Here is a 24,487-nt window from a genome sequence, read left to right on the forward strand (position 1 = left end):
CACAAGAAATTACAATTCAACACTATCCACATTCATCTAAAGTACTTCATGGGTCACTAACTGACTTCTATTGACCCCATCTTATTCTAGAATAACCTAGGTGTCATATCATAAACTTATTTTTCTTTATCTTTTATAATAACTTATCTGAAGCAAGAAGGTAACCTATCTATCCACATTTATCTAAAGTACTTCATGGGGTCACTAACTAACTTCTATTGGCCCCATCTTATTCTAGAATAACCTAGGTGTCCTATCAGTCACCTTGTCTTTGGATGTAAACTTGTTTTCTTAATCTCCAATAGCTTTTGAATTAATTATGCATGCTGGTGGATCTGGATAATTCTGTTTCGGTGACAAAAATAAATCTAAACTTAGTTACATAGATTTATTGGCCACACATTGTGCAAATTAGCTGCAGTGTTGCTTTTACTCTATCAATATGAACCCAAAAGTATAAATAGAACAGAGGGAAATTAAAAACCTGTTTGATCTCATTAGTTTGTAAGCTGACCTGTTGCATTGATATCTCTGTTCTTCTTCGAAACCCAAATAGACTTAAACATTATTACCTTTCCAAGAAATCCCACAAACCAATTCACTTCGAGAAATGATAAAATCTTCCCATGATGGAGATAAAACTTTATAGTATTAAATATAAAATCTTGTATAAGCATAACAGGATGCCAAATCTGAAGTAACTAAATGATAAACTGTTATAAAAGATAAAGCAAAACAGAGAAGTAAATAGAGAAGATGATGAAAAGAGAAGATGAAGATGATGAAGATATGTACCGCTGAGGTGATGAGCCTGTGTTCAAATGCTTTTGAAACCAAAATTTTGGTTTTTTTAAGTTTAATATATCAAAGCTTAAAAAATAAAAAAATAAAAAGTTAAAGATGGATATTTAAAAAATGAACAATGTGGCTAGGCACCTGTACCATTGAGGTGATGAACTTGTGTTCGAATCCTCTTGGAGATCAATATTTTTGGTTTTTTTATATTTTAATATATCAAAGATTAAAAAATAAAAATAAAAATAAAAAATGCTTAGGTGGATTTTAAAAAAATGAAAAAAAAAAGTTATGATACACCATTTTCTTCTAGTATTAAAACAAAATTTAAAATTTAAAAAATAGTATGATACACCATTTTTTTCTAGTAACTGAGATTAGTAAGAGGCTAAAATAGACAAAATCTTTATAAGAAAAACGAGGGAATCCAATTTTTTTCAGAAGTGTTTTTAGAATTTTGTCCAAATGGTAGAGAAAATAGATATTGAACCTATATTTTATGTGGCTTAATTTTATGGTTTTTGTGAGAATAGAGGTAATTATTTTTTATGGGACAAGTTAAGTAATTTATTCATAGTCAAAGAAGCCTATTGTGGTGTATGTGTGTGAATTTTTTAAACTCTATTCGTATTATAGTCAGAGAGGAAGGATATAGATGGATTAGTTATAAAAGAAGATGTTGGAAACTTCAACTGTTTGGTTGATAATTTTGTGCTAGTTTAGTTACTTATTTGATTGAGGCACTTCACTTAGTTTCAAGGTGATGGGGTGTCAATGCGTTAGTTGAATATGTTTGTTCTCTCACGTATGTGTTGTTTGTCGTGGCCAAGTTATGTACAACATGCCTTGACTTTGTGTCTATTTGATCATCTTCGTATTTTTCTTTATGTCGACGACGTGAAATAGAGTCCTAAATATTTACACATATTGAAATGTTGGTAAAGTTTCATGGGTTATAAAGAGTTTTTTTACCTTAAAAGTGGCGTTCTCCCCCGTCTAATTGGATGGGGTGTGTAAGCTGTGAAGGAGAAATTTAAATTGTTAAAAGAAAGTCTTAAGAACTAGCTTATAAAACAAGAGATGAATATTGAAGAGAGATTAACATAATATACATAGATATTGTTGATCCTTGATAATAAAGGGGAGTCGATGCCTTTAGTGATTCAGAATGGGAAGAAATTTGGTATGTGTTCTCTCAGATTTGTTTATATATATATATATATATATATATATATATATATATATATATATATATATATATATATATATATATATATAAACGTGTGAGATCATCGAAACCTTGATTTGGACATTTCCTTAACATGAACTTGTAACGCTTCCATGTTTCATAAAGTGTTTATGTTGAACCCTAAGCGAGGACGGTAATAATTGTTTTGGTATCCGTGAATTGGTTATGTCGGAAGAGCATGTTAAGAAACTTCTCCTCAAGTAAATTTCAATTGGTCATAGTCTGAAACGGTTGGTCTACATACCAATCTTTTACTTTACCGGTCAAGGAATGAGGAAATAATGTCATAAACACAACATATTCTTCTGTTTTAGATGTTTCAAGTGTACTGGTAAACTCATAGAACTTGGTAAGATGAGTATATTGATCGTCATGGTAAAGTCCAACAAAAGGACTCACATAGAAGGTTTGAAGCAATCTAGTTTTTATCTCGGTTTGTTTGGTATTTGTCGCATCTCGAAAAATACGATTCCTCGCGATGGTCGCGGAAAAATGTTGTTCGAACAGAGTCGCCACCGAACTTTATTTATCCCAATGAAGGATAGGAAAATATCGATAAAACCTTTAGGAAATGGAATAATGGTCGTCGCAACCATATTCAGGTTCGGGAGTGGATTACGTAAGGGGAAGGTATTAACACCCCTTACGTCCGTTGTACTCAACGGGAACCTTTTAGTTCTAATGTGCATTTCGTGTGTTAATTTATGTTTGTTTGTTATCTTTGGGTTATAAAATTATTAAAAATAGAAATGGATGAGAACCTCAGAAAGGGAAAGGGGAGGTTTTTTATTAGTGTGCTCGCGAAGATACAGCAATCTCCTGCCTACGTATCCTTATGGTATAATAAGGAAATCAGAGCATTCGTAGTTCGGGGAACTACGGTTGGTTGGTGTTTTTTAATGAACAACTGTTTAGATCGCATCCTAAAGGTTAAACATTGGCTTGTCTACTCTCGGCGGAGGCTTAAGCACTGGTTTGTTATGCGCATTAGAAAGGATTAAATAGTGTTCTTTTTGAAAGGAGTTTTGATCACGCGAGGGTGACAAGCTGGATTAATATGTTGGATATTTTGTTTAACTGGTTTCGATCGCACGAGGGCGAGGACAAATAAATTTGATGTGTTGAGACATTTTTGTTGGATGACAATTACTCGGATAGTCGAGTAAGACAACTCGTATCCTAAAAATCGGGAAAGGGAATAGAAGACTCTAGACCACCTTCTTTTCATCCTTTTGAAGGATTTGGTAATAATTAAGGTGTTTTGAATGGATGACGAATACTCGGATAATCGAGTAAGACAACTCGTATCCTAATAATCGAGAAAGGGAATAGAAGACTCTAGACCACTTTCTGTTTCATTTGAATATTTATGAAAATAAGGTTGTATATAGTTGATGTATTTTTTAGAATAAACGACAAGTACTTGAATGGCTGAGTAAAACAATTCATATCCAAGCATTTGAGGAGAGGAGTTGAAAACTCAAGACCATCTCCCTTTTCGTACAGTTTGTTATGAAAATGATTTGATTAAGTGGTATGTTTGTAAAAAATGACAATTGTTCGACTGACCGAGTAAGAGAACTCGTATTCAAACAATTGGGGAGTGAAATTGAAAACTCAAAGTCAACTCCTTTTTCATTTAGCTTATTGTGAAAATATTTCGATTTAAGTATGAGTTGGTAAAAAATGACAATTGTTTGACTGACCGAGTAAGAAAACTTGTATTCAAACAATTGAGGAGTGAAGTTGAAAACTCAAAGTCAACTCCCTTTTCATTTAGTTTATGGTGAAAATAGTTAGATTTAATCGGAGTTTGGAAGTTGGTATAGGAACGACAAATATTTGACTAACCAAGTAAGAGAACTTGTATTCAAATAGTTGAGGAGAAAAATTGAAGACTCAAAGTTATCTCCCTTTTGGTTTCTTGTTATAAAAGGATTTGATTTGTTTGTACTTAAATGAATTAGAAATGACGACCAGTTGACTAACCGAGTAAGAAAACTCGTATTCAAATAATCGAGGAGAGGAGTTGAAAACTCAAAACCATCCCCCTTTTCATTTTCAAATGAAGTGTTGTTTAGATGTGATTAAGTATTTTAATTTGACTTTCGATGTCGGATCGAGGTTTAAAAAAATTGCATTCTTGTGAATGAATTGAATTTATTTAGTGAATAATCCATCTAATCGACTAATTAAAACCGAATAGGTCTCATTGTAAGAAGGCCCAAGAGTAAGCCATGTGAGGTTGATGGCGATGCTTTTACAAGCGATCGACTTACAGAGGTATTTTGAAAATGGGCTCGACTTTGAATCGAGAAGTATGTGATTTATTTTGAAATCGGCTCGGATTATTTTAAAATCGATGAAAGCGACGTGATTTTGTCACAATTATAACAAATCATTTCGTGTACACTCAAGGTTCAATATAAACAAATAGATAAAGAATAATCATGCACATACACTCCTTAAGATAAATAAACATCTAAATTATGAAGGTCACTTGTGATTCTATAACCAATTAATTAATTGAATGTTTAACGAATTGTTTTATTTTAATTAAATAATAAGTAGTAATAATATAAAAAAATGAATATAACTAAAAAATTAAATATTAATGATGATAACAACCATATAATTGTGTATTTACTTTTAAAAAATAATAATAATAATAGTAATATAATTACATATTTACTATGTATATATATAAAAAAAATATTAACAATAGTATAATTAAAAATTCGAAAATAAAATAAAATAATATTAACAATAGTATAATTATAGTTTCGAAAATAAAATAAAATAATATTAACAATAGTATAATTATAATTTCGAAAATAAAATAAAATAATATTAACAATGGTATAATTATAGTTTCGAAAATAAAATAAAACAATATTAACAATAGTATAATTAAAATTTCGAAAATAAAATAAAATAATATTAATAACAGTATAATTATAATTTCGAAAATAAAATAAAATAATATTAACAATGGTATAATTATAATTTCAAAAATAAAATAAAATAATATTAACAATAGTATAATTAAAATTTCGAAAATAAAATAAAATAATATTAACATACGCATAATTAAAAATTCGAAAATAAAATAAAATAATATTAACAATAGTATAATTATAGTTTCGAAAATAAAATAAAATAATATTAACAATGGTATAATTATAATTTCGAAAATAAAAATAAATAAATCAAGACATTATTCTATTCTAAACTGAGGGTGTTATCAGTAAAACGAATATGGGCCTAAAAGCAAAGGAAAACCCATGAAGGGTCTGGTCAAACTTGTTGACCCAGGAGGCTTCATCTTTTAAACGGTGACAAGTGTCCAGGGTTGGTGACACTTGTCACCGCCACCTCACCAAACCAAACACGGTTATTAACAAATGAAAACTTGGGAAACACATCAGCATTTTACCCATTCTTTCTCTCTCTTTAGTTTCAACTGTTCGCAAAAAGGGGTCTGTAAACCCTAAAAAAAATTCTCCCAGAGAAGACGGCCGAAGGCAGCGCCTCCTTCCTTCTCCGGTCACCCTACCCCAAAACACCATCTAGCTTACTAAACACGACCTTCTGAGGTCGAATCTGAACCCAAAATTTCCTAAACCATGCTCGAACCTTCTAGATCTCTAAACCCTTACCGCGAAATCTAAGTTCTTACATGTGGCGATTTAAGAGAAATAATGGGGATTTTGTTTCACTTACCACGGCAAAGGAGATGGAAAGGCGATTTCAGGCGGAGAAGAGTGCTTTGATCCGAGTCCGTCGCCGACAACCCGTCACAGTTCCGGATAAGTTTCCTTCCTCAACTTTTCTTCTTTGTCTGTTTCGTCTGATGATAAAATGGCAAATCTGTTTCAGTTTTTTTTTGTGTTATGGTTTGCTGGCTTTTTCGGAAATTTGATGTTCTTAATCTCTGGGATTTCTAAAAAATGTTTGATGTTTGCTGTTTGGTTTTTTGGGTTTTTTTTCGAAATCTTGTTGTTGTTGTTCTTGCTGTTGTACTTTGCTGTTGTGTGTTTTGCTGTTAACTTAATAGGACTTTCAGAAAATATTGCTCTGTTGTTTGGGTTTGAAAAAATGAATTGCTCTGTTGTTCTTGTTTAGGGTTTTGAGAAAATATATCTTGCTTGTTCTGTTGGATCTCAAAAACGTGTCCTCTCACTGTTAATTGATTTTGTTATATATGAATGTTGGTTTCTGTAAGATAACTTGTTGGATCTTGTTTCCAGATTTTATGGGATGTTTGCTTTGTGGATTTAAGGTTGTTTATTTGGATATTGGAATGTGTTTTTTTGGGCGTTTTCTTTGATTCATCGTGCAACATACTTACCTGTTTATTTAATCATTTATTTTCCAAATTGTTTTAAGTGCTTATTTGATAAGCTTTTTCTTTGAATTGTTTTTTTTGCAGGTGAAGTGATGTTGATTAGGAAAGGAGGCGGCGCCAGCTTGGGATTGGGGCGTTGGAGCTTCCAAAAGAGCTTTTGAAAAGTCTTGGAAGCTGCTTCAATCTGTTGGATACTAAACTTGTTCAATTTTTCTTCAAATTTATTTAGCTGTAACAAATCTTTTGGATTGTAACCTTAGGGACTAATCATGTAACCTCTGTTGAATTATTTGTAAGATCTGCATATTTTAAACTCTTTTGATTATGCCTTGGCCTTTTTTGGAGTAATTTGTAACATTTGGATTTAATTAGAACTTTGAATATGAAAATTGGGGTTGAAACGTATAACCTCCTGTATCATGTATTGCCCCCCCCCCCCCCTTTTTTGAATTATTTATAACAATTAAATATGCAATTAATCCCTTTTAAAAGAAACATTCTAAGATTTATTCTAATATCTCATTTGTGTGAGTTATTTAAAATGCTTAAAATCTAATCCAAATTAAAAATGGATTTGGCCACATTAATCAAATTTGGATTTTCAATTTGGTCTCCTCTAATTATGTTTATTGTTAACTTAAATGAGCAACAAGAAATGTGCATCATAAGCCATACAAAAACAATTTCAAAGTGAGTTTAAAATATTATTCATCACCCTAGTCTTTTCCAATGATCCATCTTAGCTTAAAACAAAACACATGCTAAAAAATTCAACTTGAGTTCATAAACATGTGGAAATGCTTAATAACAAATGATTATAGAAAATATCCATGACTCTTAATACTTACTAATAATCAAATGAATTTTGGATTAGTAATGTAAAAGATTCACACCATGCTTTACAATATTAATCATGTGAATGAACCCCTTTTTTAAACAAAAAGTTCTCATGGATAAACCAAAATGGGCCTTGCTAACCAAAAATGCATATACCTTCCCATGCTTCAGTAAAAGACAAATGCAGCAGATATCTTCTTAAGGATCTCGACAGATGAAAATGTCATTGAAGACTTGATGCCACCAAGGGCTGAGAAACCTTAAAATAGAACCCGTGTCTTTAAGATACAATCCATGTCTTATAACATTGGGTAGTGAATGCTGGTTGAAGATTTTCCTTATCCGGACAAAATTGGGGTATCACAGCTGCCCCTATTTAATTACCTCCAACCGGAAAGTGAGAATGACGGCAGTCTTTGTGTATTCGCGGTGGGAGATAATTAAATACAAAAAAGACCCAAATTTTGTCCTAGGAAATGCAAGGAAGAAAATACGGGAAGAAAATGTAGTGAGAAATAGTAAAAGAGATTATCCTACAGTAAAAAGGAACAGTCAAGACTTTTTTAGGAGTCGTTAGAACAGTATCTTGGACGTCACAGTCGAGATACGTTAGCAATGGAATGACATCCCTAGCTAAATCTCGAGAATTTTCTAGGATGCTAGAGCAGTATAAAGAAAATCTGGCATGAGACTCTTCATATTGATGAAGTAGCATCTCAACAGTAAAAGTGAGATTCTCTGTATCGAGTCGAAGCAGCATCTTATATGATAGAATTAAGATGTTCCAGCAAGGGAAAGATACCTTAATTGAATCTAAGACTCTCTGAGGATATTAGAGCAGTATCTCTAAAAATCTGAAATGAGACTCTTCGTATTGATGAAGCAGTATCTCAAATAGTAAAAATGAGATTCTCTGTATCGGGTCGAAGCAGCATCTTATATGATAGAATTAAGATGTTCCAGCAAGGGAAAAATACCTTAATTGAATCTAAGACTCTTCGAGGATACTTAGAGCAGTATCTCTAAAAACAAATCTGAAATGAGACTCTTCATATTGATGAAGCAGCATCTCAAACAGTAAAAGTGAGATTCTCTGTATTGGGTCGAAGCAGCATCTTATATGATAGAATTAAGATGTTCCAACAAGGGAAAAATACCTTAATTGAATATAAGACTCTTCGAGGATATTAGAGCAGTATCTCTAAAAGAAATTTGAAATGAGACTCTTCATATTGATGAAGCAGCATCTCAAACAGTAAAAAATGAGATTCTCTGTATCGGGTCGAAGCAGCATCTTATATGATAGAATTAAGATGTTCCAGCAAGGGAAAAATACCTTAATTGAATCTAAGACTCTCCGAGGATACTTAGAGCAGTATCTCAAACACAGAAATGAGATTCTTCAGATAAATGAAGCAGTATCTCGAATATTCGTCTGTTGGGGGAACTTTTTAAGAAAGGACTCCTTTTGAGGGAGATTTACTAGAAATGCTCTGCAAGGGGAAAAGCTCATAAGAGGCTTTTTAGGGTAACCTCTGCTTTGGGGAGCAATGATTGTAAAGAAAAAAAAGTTGGGAATATCATTATTAATCATAAAGTTGAAAAAAGATTTGCTGAGAAATAATTCTACGAGCACATGCAGGGAAATAACTTCATTTAGAAATGAGGAATGTCCAAGATACGCATGAATAACCTCGGATCCTGGTATTTTGTTATTTGATTTTTGTATAATGTCCCAGTTTAGGTGGGAATTCCATGCATGGGATAATGCATGGGATGTATGCAAGTATGCAATTTTGCTGGGGATATTTGGCTGTAGGAATGCGAATGATTTTTATTTTGCTGAAATTCCCATTTTGTGGGAGTGTTATGCATGAGTATGTTGACGATTGATATGACTGTTTTTTTTAATTCCCTTGTTTGGCAGGAAATTATGCATGAAATGATGCATGTGATGCATGTTGGAATGCAACTGGGTAATTGGATATGCCCTGGTTAGGACATTTCGCTTTGAGGTATGATGCCAACAACATAGATTTTTTATCATTGGGGATATAAATGGAAATCAAATTTTAATGCCCCTGCTAGGTGGTTTTGGGAATATATTTGGGTTGTTCCGAGTCATTGAAAGGTTCAGACTTTTCGACACGCGATACTCCGTCCATGATTTATCAATGTTTCTGTTGGAAATGTGATGGAGCCTAGCCCTGGTCTAGCTATACCATGAGTACATTTATGAGAGGTATGAATCAGTAGTTGAAAGAAACATAATTGTCTGCAATCAGTCCCGCACCTTTATGAAAGACAAGAGTGAATCTTGGGGACTAAAGGATTCGTCCGCTTACTGTTTCAAAAGCAATTTTACCACTTTATTCAAACATGCATTTCATTTTCTCCAATAGTTGTTTTTAAAAGTAATGTTTATCAAAAATAAAAGGTTCTTTGCAAACAAACAGATAAATAAAAAAATGATTTGGGCACACTTTGTTGAGAAAAATTCTCTTTTATTGATTTGACCCTTAAATTGGTGATTGTACATAAAGACGCAATTCCTTAATGAGGTAATTGTTGTGCATAGAAAACAAAATGGCAATGAGAATTGAGTTCTTATTGAGTTTCCACACTGCTATGATCCTTATGTCTTCGATAGCCCGAGCACTTTGCTTTTGAAAAGTGAGGTAGATCGATTCTTTGTCTTCGAGGGTATGTCAGATGTCTGTAAGTACAACTCTTTGCCTTGGAATTAATCCCTAACTTTTTCCTGGACCACCCTTTCGGGTTTTCGATCCACCGGGATACCCATTTTTGCTTGAGTTGCCCTTTCGGGTTTTCAACTCAGCGGGTCAAATTCTTTTATTTTTATCCCTAATTTTGCCTGGATCGCCCTTTCGGGTTTTCGATCCACCGGGATAGCCATTTTTTTGCCTAAATCACCCTTTCAGGTTTTCGATTTAGCGGCTTTTATTATTCCACTTTTTTAGGCGAAGTACTTTTTAACAGCATCAGCGTTGGTGGGAAGCGGCAACTCATCACCGTCCATAGTTGCTAGAATTAGAGCGCCTCCGGAAAAGGCTCTAACCACCACAAATGGGCCTTCATAATTTGGTGTCCATTTCCCTCTAGAGTCTTTGTGAATGAGCAAGATTTTCTTCAGTACTAAATTTCCCTCTTGAAACACCCTGGGACGAACTTTCTTGTCGAATGCCTTTTTAAGACGCCTCTGATAGAGTTGATCGTGACCTAACGCTTTCAAGCGTTTCTCCTCAATAAGGTTGAGCTCGTCATACCTTGATTGAACCCATTCCACCTCGTCTAGCTTAGCCTCCATCAGGACTCTCATCGAGGGGATCTCTACTTCTATAGGGAGAACTGCTTCCATACCGTATACCAAGGAATAAGGAGTTGCCCCTGTTGAAGTTCGTATCGACGTGTGATAGCCATGCAACGCAAAAGGTAACATCTCGTGCCAATCCTTGTACGTAACAACCATCTTTTGGATGATTTTCTTGATATTTTTATTTGCAGCCTCAACAGCCCCATTCATCTTAGGTCGATAGGGTGATGAGTTGTGATGCTCGATCCTGAATGTTGCGCATAACTCATCCATGGTCTTGTTGTTGAGATTGGACCCATTATCAGTGATGATTTTGTTGGGAATACCATATCGACATATGATGTTATTTTTCAAGAAACGGGCGACTACGTGCTTCGTGACGTTCGCATAAGACGCGACTTCCACCCATTTGGTAAAGTAATCTATGGCCACCAAGATAAATCTGTGTCCATTTGATGCTTTGGGTTCTATCATCCCAATCATGTCGATGCCCCACATAGAGAAAGGCCAAGGTGATGCTATGACATTCAGCGGGGTAGGCGGTACATGTATTTTGTCAGCATAAATTTGGCACTTGTGGCATGTTTTGGTGTAATGATAACAGTCAGTTTCCATTGTCAACCAGTAGTAACCTGCCCTTAGAATTTTCTTGGCCATGGCATGCCCATTGGCGTGCGTACCGAAAGAACCTTCGTGTATGTCCCTCATAAGTTGATATGCTTCATGTTTGTCCACACACCTTAACAAAACCATGTCGTAGTTTTGCTTGTACAATACCTCTCCATTCAAGAAGAATTTTGATGCCAACCTCCGGAGGGTCCTTTTGTCAAGACTGGAAGCCTCTGCCGGATATTCCTGCTTCTCTAGATACTGTTTGATATCAAAGAACCAAGGTTTACCATCTGGCTCTTCTGTTGTCGTCAGGCAATGAGCAGGTTCATCGAAACGCCTAATTTCAATATGAGGCTGATGGTTGGGCCATATCAATTTGTACATGGAGGCCAGAGTTGCTAAGGCATCTGCCATCTGATTCTCTTCTCGAGGAATATGAGAGAAAGTGATTTCGTCAAACTTGGGGAGTAGCTTCAGCACATAATCCCGGTATGGAATTAGGTTAGCATGTCTTGTTTCCCAATCGCCTCTGATCTGATGTATGACTAGAGCGGAGTCCCCGAATACTTCTAGTATCTTGATCTTCAACTCAATAGCTTCTTCCAACCCTAGTATGCAAGCTTCATACTCGGCCATGTTATTTGTGCAGGTAAAACAGAGCTTTGCGGTGAATGGTAGATGGAAATTCTTGGGAGACATCAACACTGCCCCAATTCCATGGCCTATTGCATTTGAGGCGCCATCAAACATGAGCGTCCAACCTGCTCTTGGCTCGAGGCTTTTCTCTAGTTCGGAGTCTTCAACATCCTTAACAGCCATGATGTCCTCATCTGGAAAGTCAAATTTCAAAGATTGGTAATCCCCCAGTGGTTGATGAGCAAGATGGTTTGCTAGTATGCTTCCCTTGATCGCTTTTTGTGTAACATGTTGGATATCATATTCTGACAACAACATCTGCCATCGAGCAATCCTACCAGTGAGAGCTGGTTTCTCGAATATGTACTTGATGGGATCCATTTTAGATACCAGCCAAGTTGTGTGAGTTAGCATGTACTGCCTGAGACGCTTAGCAGCCCATGTGAGTGCACAACAAGTCTTCTCGAGTAGTGAATATCTGGTCTCACAATCATTTAATTTCTTGCTCAGATAATAGATGGCATGCTCTTTTCTACCGGTCTCATCTTGTTGCCCCAATACACAACCCATGGATTCATCGAGCACGGTTACGTACATGATGAGAGGTCTTCCTTCGGCAGGGGGCATTAGAATCGGTGGCTCTTGCAAGTATTCCTTGATTTTATCAAAGGCTATCTGACAATCCTCATTCTACTCCACGCCTTGATTTTTCCTCAGAAGCTTGAATATTGGTTTGCATGTTGCAGTGAGGTGAGAAATAAACCTGGCGATGTAATTTAGTCTCCCTAAGAAACCACGAACCTCCTTCTCAGTCTTTGGTGCAGGCATGTTCTGAATGGCTCGAACCTTGTCAGCATCTACTTCAATTCCCTTTTGGCTTACAATAAAGCCTAAAAGCTTCCCAGATCGAACCTCAAATGTGCATTTATTAGGATTAAGTCTCAACCTAAACTTCCTCAAACGAGTGAATAGTTTCTCCAGGTTGGTGATGTGCTCCTCTTCTGTTTGGGATTTGGCAATCATGTCATCGACATACACCTCAATCTCTTCATGGATCATGTCATGAAAGAGAGTCACCATGGCACGTTGATATGTTGCCCCAGCGTTTTTTAAACCAAATGCCATTACTTTGTAACAAAAGGTGCCCCAAGGAGTAATGAACGTGGTCTTCTCCATGTCTTCGGGATCCATTTTAATTTGGTTGTACCCTGAGAAACCATCCATGAAGGAAAACACGGAGAACTGAGCTGTGTTGTCCACCAGTACATCAATGTGAGGTAACGGGAAATCGTCTTTGGGACTAGCTTGGTTTAAGTCTCGGTAGTTTACGCACATGCGGACTTTTCCATCTTTCTTCGACACCGGTACAATGTTGGCAACCCATTGTGGGTATTTAGCGACTTCCAGGAAACCATCGTCAAACTGCTTTCTCACCTCTTCTCTGATCTTGAGAGTCATATCAGGTCGTGTCCTTCTTAGCTTTTGTTTGACAGCAGGGCATTCTTCTTTAAGGGGAAGCTTGTGGGTCACGATGTCAGTGTCTAATCCGGGCATGTCTTGGTATGACCAAGCAAATACGTCGTCATATTCGTGGAGGAGCTCTATTAGTCTTGTCTTTACTGTATCTTGAAGCGTTGCGCCTACCCTTACTTCTCTCTTATCTTCTTTTGTCCCCAGATTGATAACTTCAACGTCTTCCTGGTGTGGTTGAATAACGTTTTCTTCTTGTCTGAGTAATCTGGCCAATTCTTCAGGGAGTCCGCAATCTTCCCCCACTTCGTCTTCAGCTTGGTAGATTGGACAATCAAAGTCATATTTGACCATAGCAGTGTCGTTATCAATAGTCTCGGTGGTGTTTCTGCATGTTATGATTTATGCAGTTTATTTAGAATGTGTGTGCATAAAAAATTGATTTCCATTTTCGTAAATAGATCAAAACGAAAGAAAAGGAACAAAAATTTGAATGCAAAACGTCATTTCATTAATGATAAAAATTCTTGAAAAAGATAAAGGAGGCCCTACAACATGCCACTGTGCCTTGGGCAGAGCACAGGGTTTTGTCTAAAAATGATAAAATTACTTTTGAAATATTTGGGGAACTTCCACAGCCTTCCAGTTTGTTAGTTCTTCATTAGGTGCGGCTTGACGCGTCCAGCTGGACACCCCCTCCTTGCGGTCTTCTTCACTGATCATTGCCACCTGCTTGCCAAAGATGTGGCCAGCGCTGGTGATCGTTTTCTCCACAGAAGGAATCTTCTCTTTGTCATATTGGCTACCAGCTTTGTCTGATGATAGGTCATACCCCAGGCCAAACTTGTCTCGTTTCTCTTTCACTTCCACCACTTTGCCCCAGTCTTGTGCATCTTCACTTTCCATAACAGCTTTTGCTCCCTGCCATGAGGCCATGGATGGTCCTGATTTCGGGACTTCCAAGGTCTGTTGAATGGCCATCATGTTCACTACTTCCAAGGATTGGAAGGGTGTCTCAGTGATTTCGCCATCCACCTCGATATATCGAAAAGATGTTAAGTGACTGACCAAGATATCTTCTTCTCCTCCAACCACAATCATTTTTTCATTTGTGATGAATTTTAGTTTTTGATGCAGAGTGGAGGTGACAGCACCTGCAGAGTGAATCCAGGGTCTCCTGAGTAAGCAACTGTAGCCAGGATGTATATCCATGACCTGGAATGTAATATTAAAAACTGTTGGACCTATCTTGGTTGGTAAGTCAACCTCTCCTATCACTGCTCACCTTGAGCCATCAAATGCTTTTATGATTAAGGTGCTGGGCTTCATACTTATCCCTTCCACTGGAAGTTTTATCAAGGTCGTCTTTGGCATGACGTTCAAAGAGGAACCCGTGTCTACCAACACCCTTGACAGTATAGTATACATGCACTTCAAGGAGATGTGGAGAGCCTTGTTATGGTTCTTTCCTTCAATCGGTAGTTCATCATCATTAAAACCCAAGAAATTTCCAGTAGTCACACAAGCTATCACGTCATCAAACTGTTCTACTGTTATGTCTTTGGTGATATGAGCGGCGCTTAATACCTTCAACAGGGAATTCCTGTGTGCTTCGGAGTTAAGTAGGAGAGATAACATGGAAATTTTGGAAGGTGTTTGGTTTAGCTGGTCCACCACCTTGTAATCGCTTTTCTTGATTATTTTCAAAAACTCCTCAGCCTCCTCACGAGTGACACTAGCTTTAGGAGACAGGTGCATGTCTTGCATTCCCTAATTAGGAATGGGGGTCTGGATAGCAGCCTCCTTCCCTTTAGCTCTCTCAGACGTATCAGCAGTTCTTGGTGCGAACACTCGGCCACTGCGCGTCATTCCTGCTGGCCCCATAATTGAAGTGACATTTGGTTCGTTAATCATTAAAGGTTTATCTTCCTGCCCCTGCTTAAAAGCTCTGGGCTGGTATATCCATGGGACTGCCTTCTCATCTTTATATTCGAATGGTGCTGGGAACTCTATCACCAACGGGATTATGGGTATTTCTACTTTGACCTCATCATAGGGGATATCTACCACGACTATCTCTTCCTGACGCTTGCTCTTGACACGGTAATTTATCTGTAACTCGCCTCGATCCAACATTTGTTGTATAAAACTCCTCAACCCTTCATTATTCTCTTCCTCCACCAGCTCTTCCAGGGTTAGACCACTCTTCAGCAATTGTGCTCCTATCATGGTGATAGGGGTTTGAATCTCTTCAACCTTACGAATCAGTTTGCCTTCATCACCCTCCTCAATGGCACTGAGGAAGCATCCTTATGTGTCGGCATAGGGTTGGTATTCACGTTCGGGCGTCTTGGAGTGAAAGAAACGACCTTGGCTTCGATCAAGTCTTGTACTCGATTCTGAAATGCGAAACAGTTTTCCAAAGTATGACCAGGTGCTCCCATGTGAAATTCACAATGGGCATTAGCGTCGTATCCAGGTGGATACGGAAAGACAGCTGGTTTTAATTCCCTCAATGTTAGAAGGCCCTCCTTTTGCAGATACGGGAATATCTGACTATAAGGTACTAGTAGAGGGTCAAGTTGTCTTCTTGGAGCTCTTGGCTTAAACTGTCTTGGTGGTGCGGTATTTTGCTGATGATGATGTTGTTGATGTTGTGGTTGATACATTTGTTGTTGCTGCGTCGGCTGTTGATAGGGTATAGGTACCACGACGGCGACTTGACCATATGAAGCTTGTTGCTTCCCTTTGTAGTTCCTGGATATGGCGTTTGTTTCACCTTCTCTTTTCTTTGGGAAGCCTCCAGAATATTTCTTTGGTGCGCTAGATGCTGTCACTGCTCTAGGAATTTTTCCATCCCTCAACCCCTTCTCTATGCGGTCTCCAATCGTGACGAGATGTGCGAAGTCAGATGCGGCACTGCTCACTAATCGATCAAAGAATGGGTCCTTCAAGGTGTCCACAAATATACCGGTCATTTCCTTCTCAGACAATGGTGGCTCTACCTGAGCAGCCAACTCTCTCCACCGCTGGGAATATTCTTTGAATGAATCACTCTCCTTCATAGCCATCCCCTGCAACTGCATTCGGTCGGGTGCCATATCTAAGTTGTATTTGTACTGACGGAGAAATGCGTCAGCCAAATCCTCCCAACTTTGAATTCGGCCCTGTTCTAAACTCATATACCATCTCAGAGATGCTCCACTCAAATTGTCTTGGAAACAGTGTACGAGTAGTTTGTCATTTTCGGTATGAGCAGCCATTTTCCTGAAATACATCACCAAGTGACTTCTTGGACAAGTTTGTCCTTTGTATTTCTCGAAATCAGGGGTTTTAAATTTAGCTAGGATGACTAAATTCGATACCAAACGCATGTTCATGGCAGAAGCACCGAAGATGTTGTTTCCTTCTATGGCTTTGATTTTCTTTTCCAGGGAACGAAGCCTATCTGCAGCAGGATCTGAAAGTATCTTGGGCTTTGGTTGATCGGGCATGTAGAATGCATCATACTGGTCATCTCCAATTTCGGATCCATGATGAGTAGACGTATCAGAAGGTTCTGCACGGTCTCCATCTCCTTTGCCTCCTACTGGTATCTGAACCAATCTCTTCTTGGTGGGGATGTAACTTTCGTCTTGGGGATTCGGACCTGGCGTGCCATCATTCCTTTTTTCCCTGGCTTCTTCCTCCTCGCTCCTCTCTCTCTGAGCGATTGCAAGCATCGTCTCCAACAGCTGATCCGTCTTCTCCTGGATCGTATTGATGTCTGTCCTCATGGTAACCTGGTTGGCCTCCACTTGTTCTAATGTCATCTTGTATTTGCTTCGCGTCTCGTACCGGTGTCGATTAGTCAGTGTGGCTGGATAAAGGGTAAAAAGGTTGGGTAAGTTTTTTATGAAGTGTGATGCATAATGAAGATGCAAATGTTATGCATATTTTACTTCCAGGGAGTCATTCGAGTTTCATTAGTTGTTAGTAATTCGAAGAAACAAAAAAAAATACTTATAATATCAATAACGGAGTAATTTTTAAACGTCATTCATTCCCATACATAACATAGAGGTCCAAAAAGTCATAGTTCAAAAGTACATTTGTTAAAGGAACAAAATACAAGACATAAGCAAATTAAACAACCGGCTTTCTGGCCTGAAGCTCTTCTAGTTCTTCATTGAATCTCTTCAATAACCCTTTGTAGAGCAGAACGAAATTGATTATGGCTGGAGGAGTGCTATCTTCTTTCAACTCTTCGACTGCGTCTCTCAACCTCCATGGCAATTCTTTAGCTGCCCAATTACAGAATCCTACTAGCCCATCGAGTTTTGCACAAAACTTATCCCTGTCCCCTTGTAAGAAGTCTATGGTCTTCTTAAAGGATTCATAATCTTCAATCACATAGTCTCGCTCTTTCAGCCATATGGAGCTGTCTTGGCGTAATGACTCTAGCTGGTTCTTCCAATAACTTACAGACTCCCTAGCATCTCTTACTTCTCGACACTTCTCCTCCCATACCATGGGTGACACCCTAGAAGCTTCAATGGCTAGTTTCTTGAGTCGGCGCTCCTGATCTACTTCAGCTTTTGCATGACGAACATGATTGGTGAGTTCCTTTATCTGAGCCCCAAGTGCATCCCTTATTGTCTTGTTCTCCTTTGTGGCTAGATGCCACCAACGCTCATTGTCTTGACATTCTTTCTAAGCTTGTCGTAGTTGACCCTTAAGAGTATCCAAACAATGATCAGCCTGTTCTAATCCCACTTTGATCTTCTTTCTCTTATGCTCTTCCTTGTTGAACTTTTCCACGTGAGCTTGAAGTTGCGCTTCTTTTCTCTCAAGCTCCCACTTCATATTATTTTTCTCATTGATGGTTTGTTGGAGTTTTGTCTGAAGCTCTTCATTCTCTTTTTCTAGCTTTGCCATGGTGGCCTTGAGTTCCTCCATTTCTTCAATAGGGACATGGGTGAGCTTAGGTTCAGGAAGAGGTATAGGTGTCCGAATGACAAATGGCATTTTAATTATTTGCACCCTTTCCTTTACCCACTGAAAATATGGTTCTTTTGTAATCCCATTTGCTCTCCCTAACTCAGCTTTCCCTTTTCGATTGATATTCTTCCAAGCTTCTTTGATTCGCTGGAATAAGCTAGGATTCTCAACCCCAAAGTCAAGTAACAAGAAAGCTTCCAAAGAATTTGCCTCTGGAGGGCCTTCCATTGGGTAGCCAAGTTGTCTGAGCGATAGAACTGGATTAGCATTTACACATCCTTGAGTTCCAATGAACGGTAGATTTGGGAAATCTCCACAACTGGATATGATGTCTACGTTGATATATTCTTTGGAGTACCAAGAGAGATCTTCAGATCGGAGTGATCCCAATCTCTGAGGCCAACTAACATCTGACTGTTCAACCCAAGCACCTGTCTTCGGAAGATGTTCTAGAAACCACTGATACAATAAAGGAGCACAACAAGCAATCAATCCCTTCTTCTTAGTATACCTATGACTTATGTGATAATACACATCGGCTAACAAAGTGGGTACTGGGTTCCTAGTAAGGAAAACACAAATGGCAGTCATGTCTACGAAACCATCCATATTAGGGAACAGGACGATGCCATAGATAGCCAATGCAATAGCAGAGTAACAAGCATCCCAAATTTCTGCCTTCAATAGGGTATGAGCTCTTTCCAAAAGAAAACTTAGTGAAAACCCTTTGGTATTTCCTTTGGTCTCTAAATTGTCTTTTGCTTCTTTTTCATCCATGTGTAGCGTACTAGCAATGTCCTCGAGGGGAAAAGATTCATTTGTCCCTTCAAATAATGACTTGTCCTTCATAGGGATCCTAACAAGACGCTCGAATTCTTCCAACGTTGGTGCTAGCTGGAAGTCTTGGAATGTGAAGCATCTTAAAGGTAAGTCATAAAATTGGGCTAAAGTGATCAAGGCTGTATGGTCCACTTGTTGACTGAGGATGCTGAGAAAATTGCCATAGTTCTTTCCAAAGTTGATTCTGTATACAGAGTGCATCTGAGAGACCAGGCTACGTAAGCTCCTTAGATCGGGATCTTTGAACTTGAATGAGTAAATGTTCCTTTTGCTTGATTCCATGTTTCTTGAATTCCTGCAACTCATGATACTCAGATTCCTTGGAAATAAAATAATATGAATGCTATGCTATGAATGATGTTATGCGTGTCACATGTAGGTTGATATACAGGTTATGAGAGCGGGTATTCTTGGTTTCTAAACAAAACCCTTTTGGTAGAATGCTAAAGGTAAGAAGTTCCCAAAGTCATCAATCAATGTTTGAGAAAGTTATTGTCATGATGAAAACTCATCCGCTAATAACATCCCTAAACAGAGTCTCGTTTGGGTGAGGCCTTCGTATAGTCCCAAAGAGGAAAACTCCTAGTGGGTCCATACTACACAACTCTCGAGTCCAAGGTTCTAATAAGGTTCTCAGAGTCATAGATCGAGGTTGGGATTACCACTGTAAGGTAGTAATATGCCCAAGGGATCTCATCTGATTGGGGCTTTCGTATTAACCTAATAAGTCTGAGACTTTTCAGGTAAATACTACATAACCACCAGATATAATAGGTTAAAAGGTCCCTAGAGTCATTGATCCAACTTGAGAATACTATCGTCGTGATGAAAACTCGTCGGGCAATAATATTTCAAGAGAATCTCCTCTAGGCGGGGTCTTTGTTTCTTCTCAACAAGGAAGACTCCTTGTGGGCGCCCACTACACAACCACCAACTTAATCTTATGGTTTTTCTCAGACTCGGGTGGAGAGCCTATCTCACAAAGTACCATCAACCAGAGCACCCCCAATAAGACATAGTCCATAAATCACAATATAATAATTATGACAGAATAATAATAGCATAATAGAAAAATAACAGACAAACAAACAAGATTAACACACAATACAGAAACTGAACTAAATTAGGCTTCACTCTCTTTTGCTTGGAACTAGTCCCCAACAGAGTCACCATCTGTCGCATCTCGAAAAATACGATTCCTCGCGATGGTCGCGAAAAAATGTTGTTCGAACAGAGTCGCCACCGAACTTTATTTATCCCAATGAAGGATAGGAAAATATCGATAAAACCTTTAGGAAATGGAATAATGGTCGTCGCAACCATATTCGGGTTCGGGAGTGGATTACGTAAGGGGAAGGTATTAGCACCCCTTACGTCCGTTGTACTCAACGGGAACCTTTTAGTTCTAATGTGAATTTCGTGTGTTAATTTATGTTTGTTTGTTATCTTTGGGTTATAAAATTATTAAAAATAGAAATGGATGAGAACCTCAGAAAGGGAAAGGGGAGGTTTTTTATTAGTGTGCTCGCGAAGATACAACAATCTCCTGCCTACGTATCCTTATGGTATAATAAGGAAATCAGAGCATTCGTAGTTCGGGGAACTACGGTTGGTTGGTGTTTTTTAATGAACAACTGTTTAGATCGCATCCTAAAGGTTAAACATTGGCTTGTCTACTCTCGGCGGAGGCTTAAGCACTGGTTTGTTATGCGCATTAGAAAGGATTAAATAGTGTTCTTTTTGAAAGGAGTTTTGATCACGCGAGGGTGACAAGCTGGATTAATATGTTGGATATTTTGTTTAACTGGTTTCGATCGCACGAGGGCGAGGACAGATAAATTTGATGTGTTGAGACATTTTTGTTGGATGACAATTACTCGGATAGTCGAGTAAGACAACTCGTATCCTAATAATCGGGAAAGGGAATAGAAGACTCTAGACCACCTTCTTTTCATCCTTTTGAAGGATTTGGTAATAATTAAGGTGTTTTGAATGGATGACGAATACTCGGATAATCGAGTAAGACAACTCGTATCCTAATAATCGAGAATGGGAATAGAAGACTCTATACCACTTTCTGTTTCATTTGAATATTTATGAAAATAAGGTTGTATATAGTTGATGTATTTTTTAGAATAAACGACAAGTACTTGAATGGCTGAGTAAAACAATTCATATCCAAGCATTTGAGGAGAGGAGTTGAAAACTCAAGACCATCTCCCTTTTCGTACAGTTTGTTATGAAAATGATTTGATTAAGTGGTATGTTTGTAAAAAATGACAATTGTTCGACTGACCGAGTAAGAGAACTCGTATTCAAACAATTGGGGAGTGAAATTGAAAACTCAAAGTCAACTCCTTTTTCATTTAGCTTATTGTGAAAATATTTCGATTTAAGTATGAGTTGGTAAAAAATGACAATTGTTTGACTGACCGAGTAAGAAAACTTGTATTCAAACAATTGAGGAGTGAAGTTGAAAACTCAAAGTCAACTCCCTTTTCATTTAGTTTATGGTGAAAATATTTAGATTTAATCGGAGTTTGGAAGTTGGTATAGGAACGACAAATATTTGACTAACCAAGTAAGAGAACTTGTATTCAAATAGTTGAGGAGAAAAATTGAAGACTCAAAGTTATCTCCCTTTTGGTTTCTTGTTATAAAAGGATTTGATTTGTTTGTACTTAAATGAATTAGAAATGACGACCAGTTGACTAACCGAGTAAGAAAACTCGCATTCAAATAATCGAGGAGAGGAGTTGAAAACTCAAAACCATCCCCCTTTTCATTTTCAAATGAAGTGTTGTTTAGATGTGATTAAGTATTTTAATTTGACTTTCGATGTCGGATCGAGGTTTAAAAAAATTGCATTCTTGTGAATGAATTGAATTTATTTAGTGAATAATCCATCTAATCGACTAATTAAAACCGAATAGGTCTCATTGTAAGAAGGCCCAAGAGTAAGCCATGTGAGGTTGATGGCGATGCTTTTACAAGCGATCGACTTACAGAGGTATTTTGAAAATGGGCTCGACTTTGAATCGAGAAGTATGTGATTTATTTTGAAATCGTCTCGGATTATTTTAAAATCAATGAAAGCGACGTGATTTTGTCACAATTATAACATATCATTTCGTGTACACTCAAGGTTCAATATAAACAAATAGATAAAGAATAATCATGCACATACACTCCTTAAGATAAATAAACATCTAAGTTATGAAGGTCACTTGTGATTCTATAACCAATTAATTAATTGAATGTTTAACAAATTATTTTATTTTAATTAAATAATAAGTAGTAATAATATAAAAAAATGAATATAACTAAATAATTAAATATTAATGATGATAACAACCATATAATTGTGTATTTACTTTTAAAAAATAATAATAATAATAGTAATATAATTACATATTTACTATGTATATATATAAAAAAAATATTAACAATAGTATAATTAAAAATTCGAAAATAAAATAAAATAATATTAACAATAGTATAATTATAGTTTCGAAAATAAAATAAAATAATATTAACAATAGTATAATTATAATTTCGAAAATAAAATAAAATAATATTAACAATGGTATAATTATAATTTCGAAAATAAAAATAAATAAATCAAGACATTATTCTATTCTAAACTGAGGGTGTTATCAGTAAAACGAATATGGGCCTAAAAGCAAAGGAAAACCCATGAAGGGTCTGGTGAAACTTGTTGACCCAGGAGGCTTCATCTTTTAAACGGTGACAAGTGTCCAGGGTTGGTGACACTTGTCACCGCCACCTCACCAAACCAAACACGGTTATTAACAAATGAAAACTTGGGAAACACATCAGCATTTTACCCATTCTTTCTCTCTCTTTAGTTTCAACCGTTCGCAAAAAGGGGTCTGTAAACCCTAAAAAAAATTCTCCCGGAGAAGACGGCCGAAGGCGGCGCCTCCTTCCTTCTCCGGTCACCCTACCCCAAAACACCATCTAGCTTACTAAACACGACCTTCTGAGGTCGAATCTGAACCCAAAATTTCCTAAACCATGCTCGAACCTTCTAGATCTCTAAACCCTTACCGCGAAATCTAAGTTCTTGCATGTGGCGATTTAAGAGAATTAATGGGGATTTTGTTTCACTTACCACGACAGAGGAGATGGAAAGGCGATTTCAGGCGGAGAAGAGTGCTTTGATCTGAGTCCGTCGCCGGCAACCCGTCACAGTTCCGGATAAGTTTCCTTCCTCAACTTTTCTTCTTTGTCTGTTTCGTCTGATGATTAAATGGCAAATCTGTTTCAGTTTTTTTGTGTGTTATGGTTTGCTGGCTTTTTCGGAAATTTGATGTTCTTAATCTCTGGGATTTCTAAAAAATGTTTGATGTTTGCTATTTGGTTTTTTGGGTTTTTTTTCGAAATCTTGTTGTTGTTGTTCTTGCTGTTGTACTTTGCTGTTGTGTGTTTTGCTGTTAACTTAATAGGACTTTCAGAAAATATTGCTCTGTTGTTTGGGTTTGAAAAAATGAATTGCTCTGTTGTTCTTGTTTAGGGTTTTGAGAAAATATATCTTGCTTGTTCTGTTGGATCTCAAAAACGTGTCCTCTCATTGTTAATTGATTTTGTTATATATGAATGTTGGTTTCTGTGAGATAACTTGTTGGATCTTGTTTCCAGATTTTATGGGATGTTTGCTTTGTGGATTTAAGGTTGTTTATTTGGATATTGGAATGTGTTTTTTTGGGCGTTTTCTTTGATTCATCGTGCAACATACTTACCTGTTTATTTAATCATTTATTTTCCAGTTTATTTTAAGTGCTTATTTGATAAGCTTTTTCTTTGAATTGTTTTTTTTGCAGGTGAAGTGATGTTGATTAGGAAAGGAAGCGGTGCCAGCTTGGGATTGGGGCGTTGGAGCTTCCAAAAGAGCTTTTGGAAAAGTCTTGGAAGCTGCTTCAATCTGTTGGATACTCAACTTGTTCAATTTTTCTTCAAATTTATTTAGCTGTAACAAATCTTTTGGATTGTAACCTTAGGGACTAATCATGTAACCTCTGTTGAATTATTTGTAAGATCTGCATATTTTAAACTCTTTTGATTATGCCTTGGCCTTTTTTGGAGTAATTTGTAACATTTGGATTTAATTAGAACTTTGAATATGAAAATTGGGGTTGAAACGTATAACCTCCTGTATCATGTACTGCCCCCCCCCCCCCCCCCCCCCCCCTTTTTGAATTATTTGTAACAATTAAATATGCAATTAATCCCTTTTAAAAGAAACATTCTAAGATTTATTCTAATATCTCATTTGTGTGAGTTATTTAAAATGCTTAAAATCTAATCCAAATTAAAAATGGATTTGGCCACATTAATCAAATTTGGATTTTCAATTTGGTCTCCT

At 37.1% G+C, this 24,487-nt stretch overlaps 1 protein-coding gene across 1 annotated transcript in view; it reads right to left on the bottom strand.

The window, feature by feature from the left end:
• Positions 1–14,217, bottom strand: part of LOC127131369 (uncharacterized) — a 41,609-nt gene extending 27,392 nt beyond the window's left edge. The window contains exon 1 of the mRNA XM_051060296.1: positions 14,114–14,217. Coding sequence (XP_050916253.1) covers positions 14,114–14,217 — 104 coding nt within the window. The remainder of the gene's footprint in view (positions 1–14,113) is intronic.
• Positions 14,218–24,487: the final 10,270 nt, after the last annotated feature.

Source organism: Lathyrus oleraceus, chromosome 3 (genome assembly GCF_024323335.1).
Source record: "Lathyrus oleraceus cultivar Zhongwan6 chromosome 3, CAAS_Psat_ZW6_1.0, whole genome shotgun sequence".
Taxonomy (NCBI): domain Eukaryota; kingdom Viridiplantae; phylum Streptophyta; class Magnoliopsida; order Fabales; family Fabaceae; genus Lathyrus; species Lathyrus oleraceus.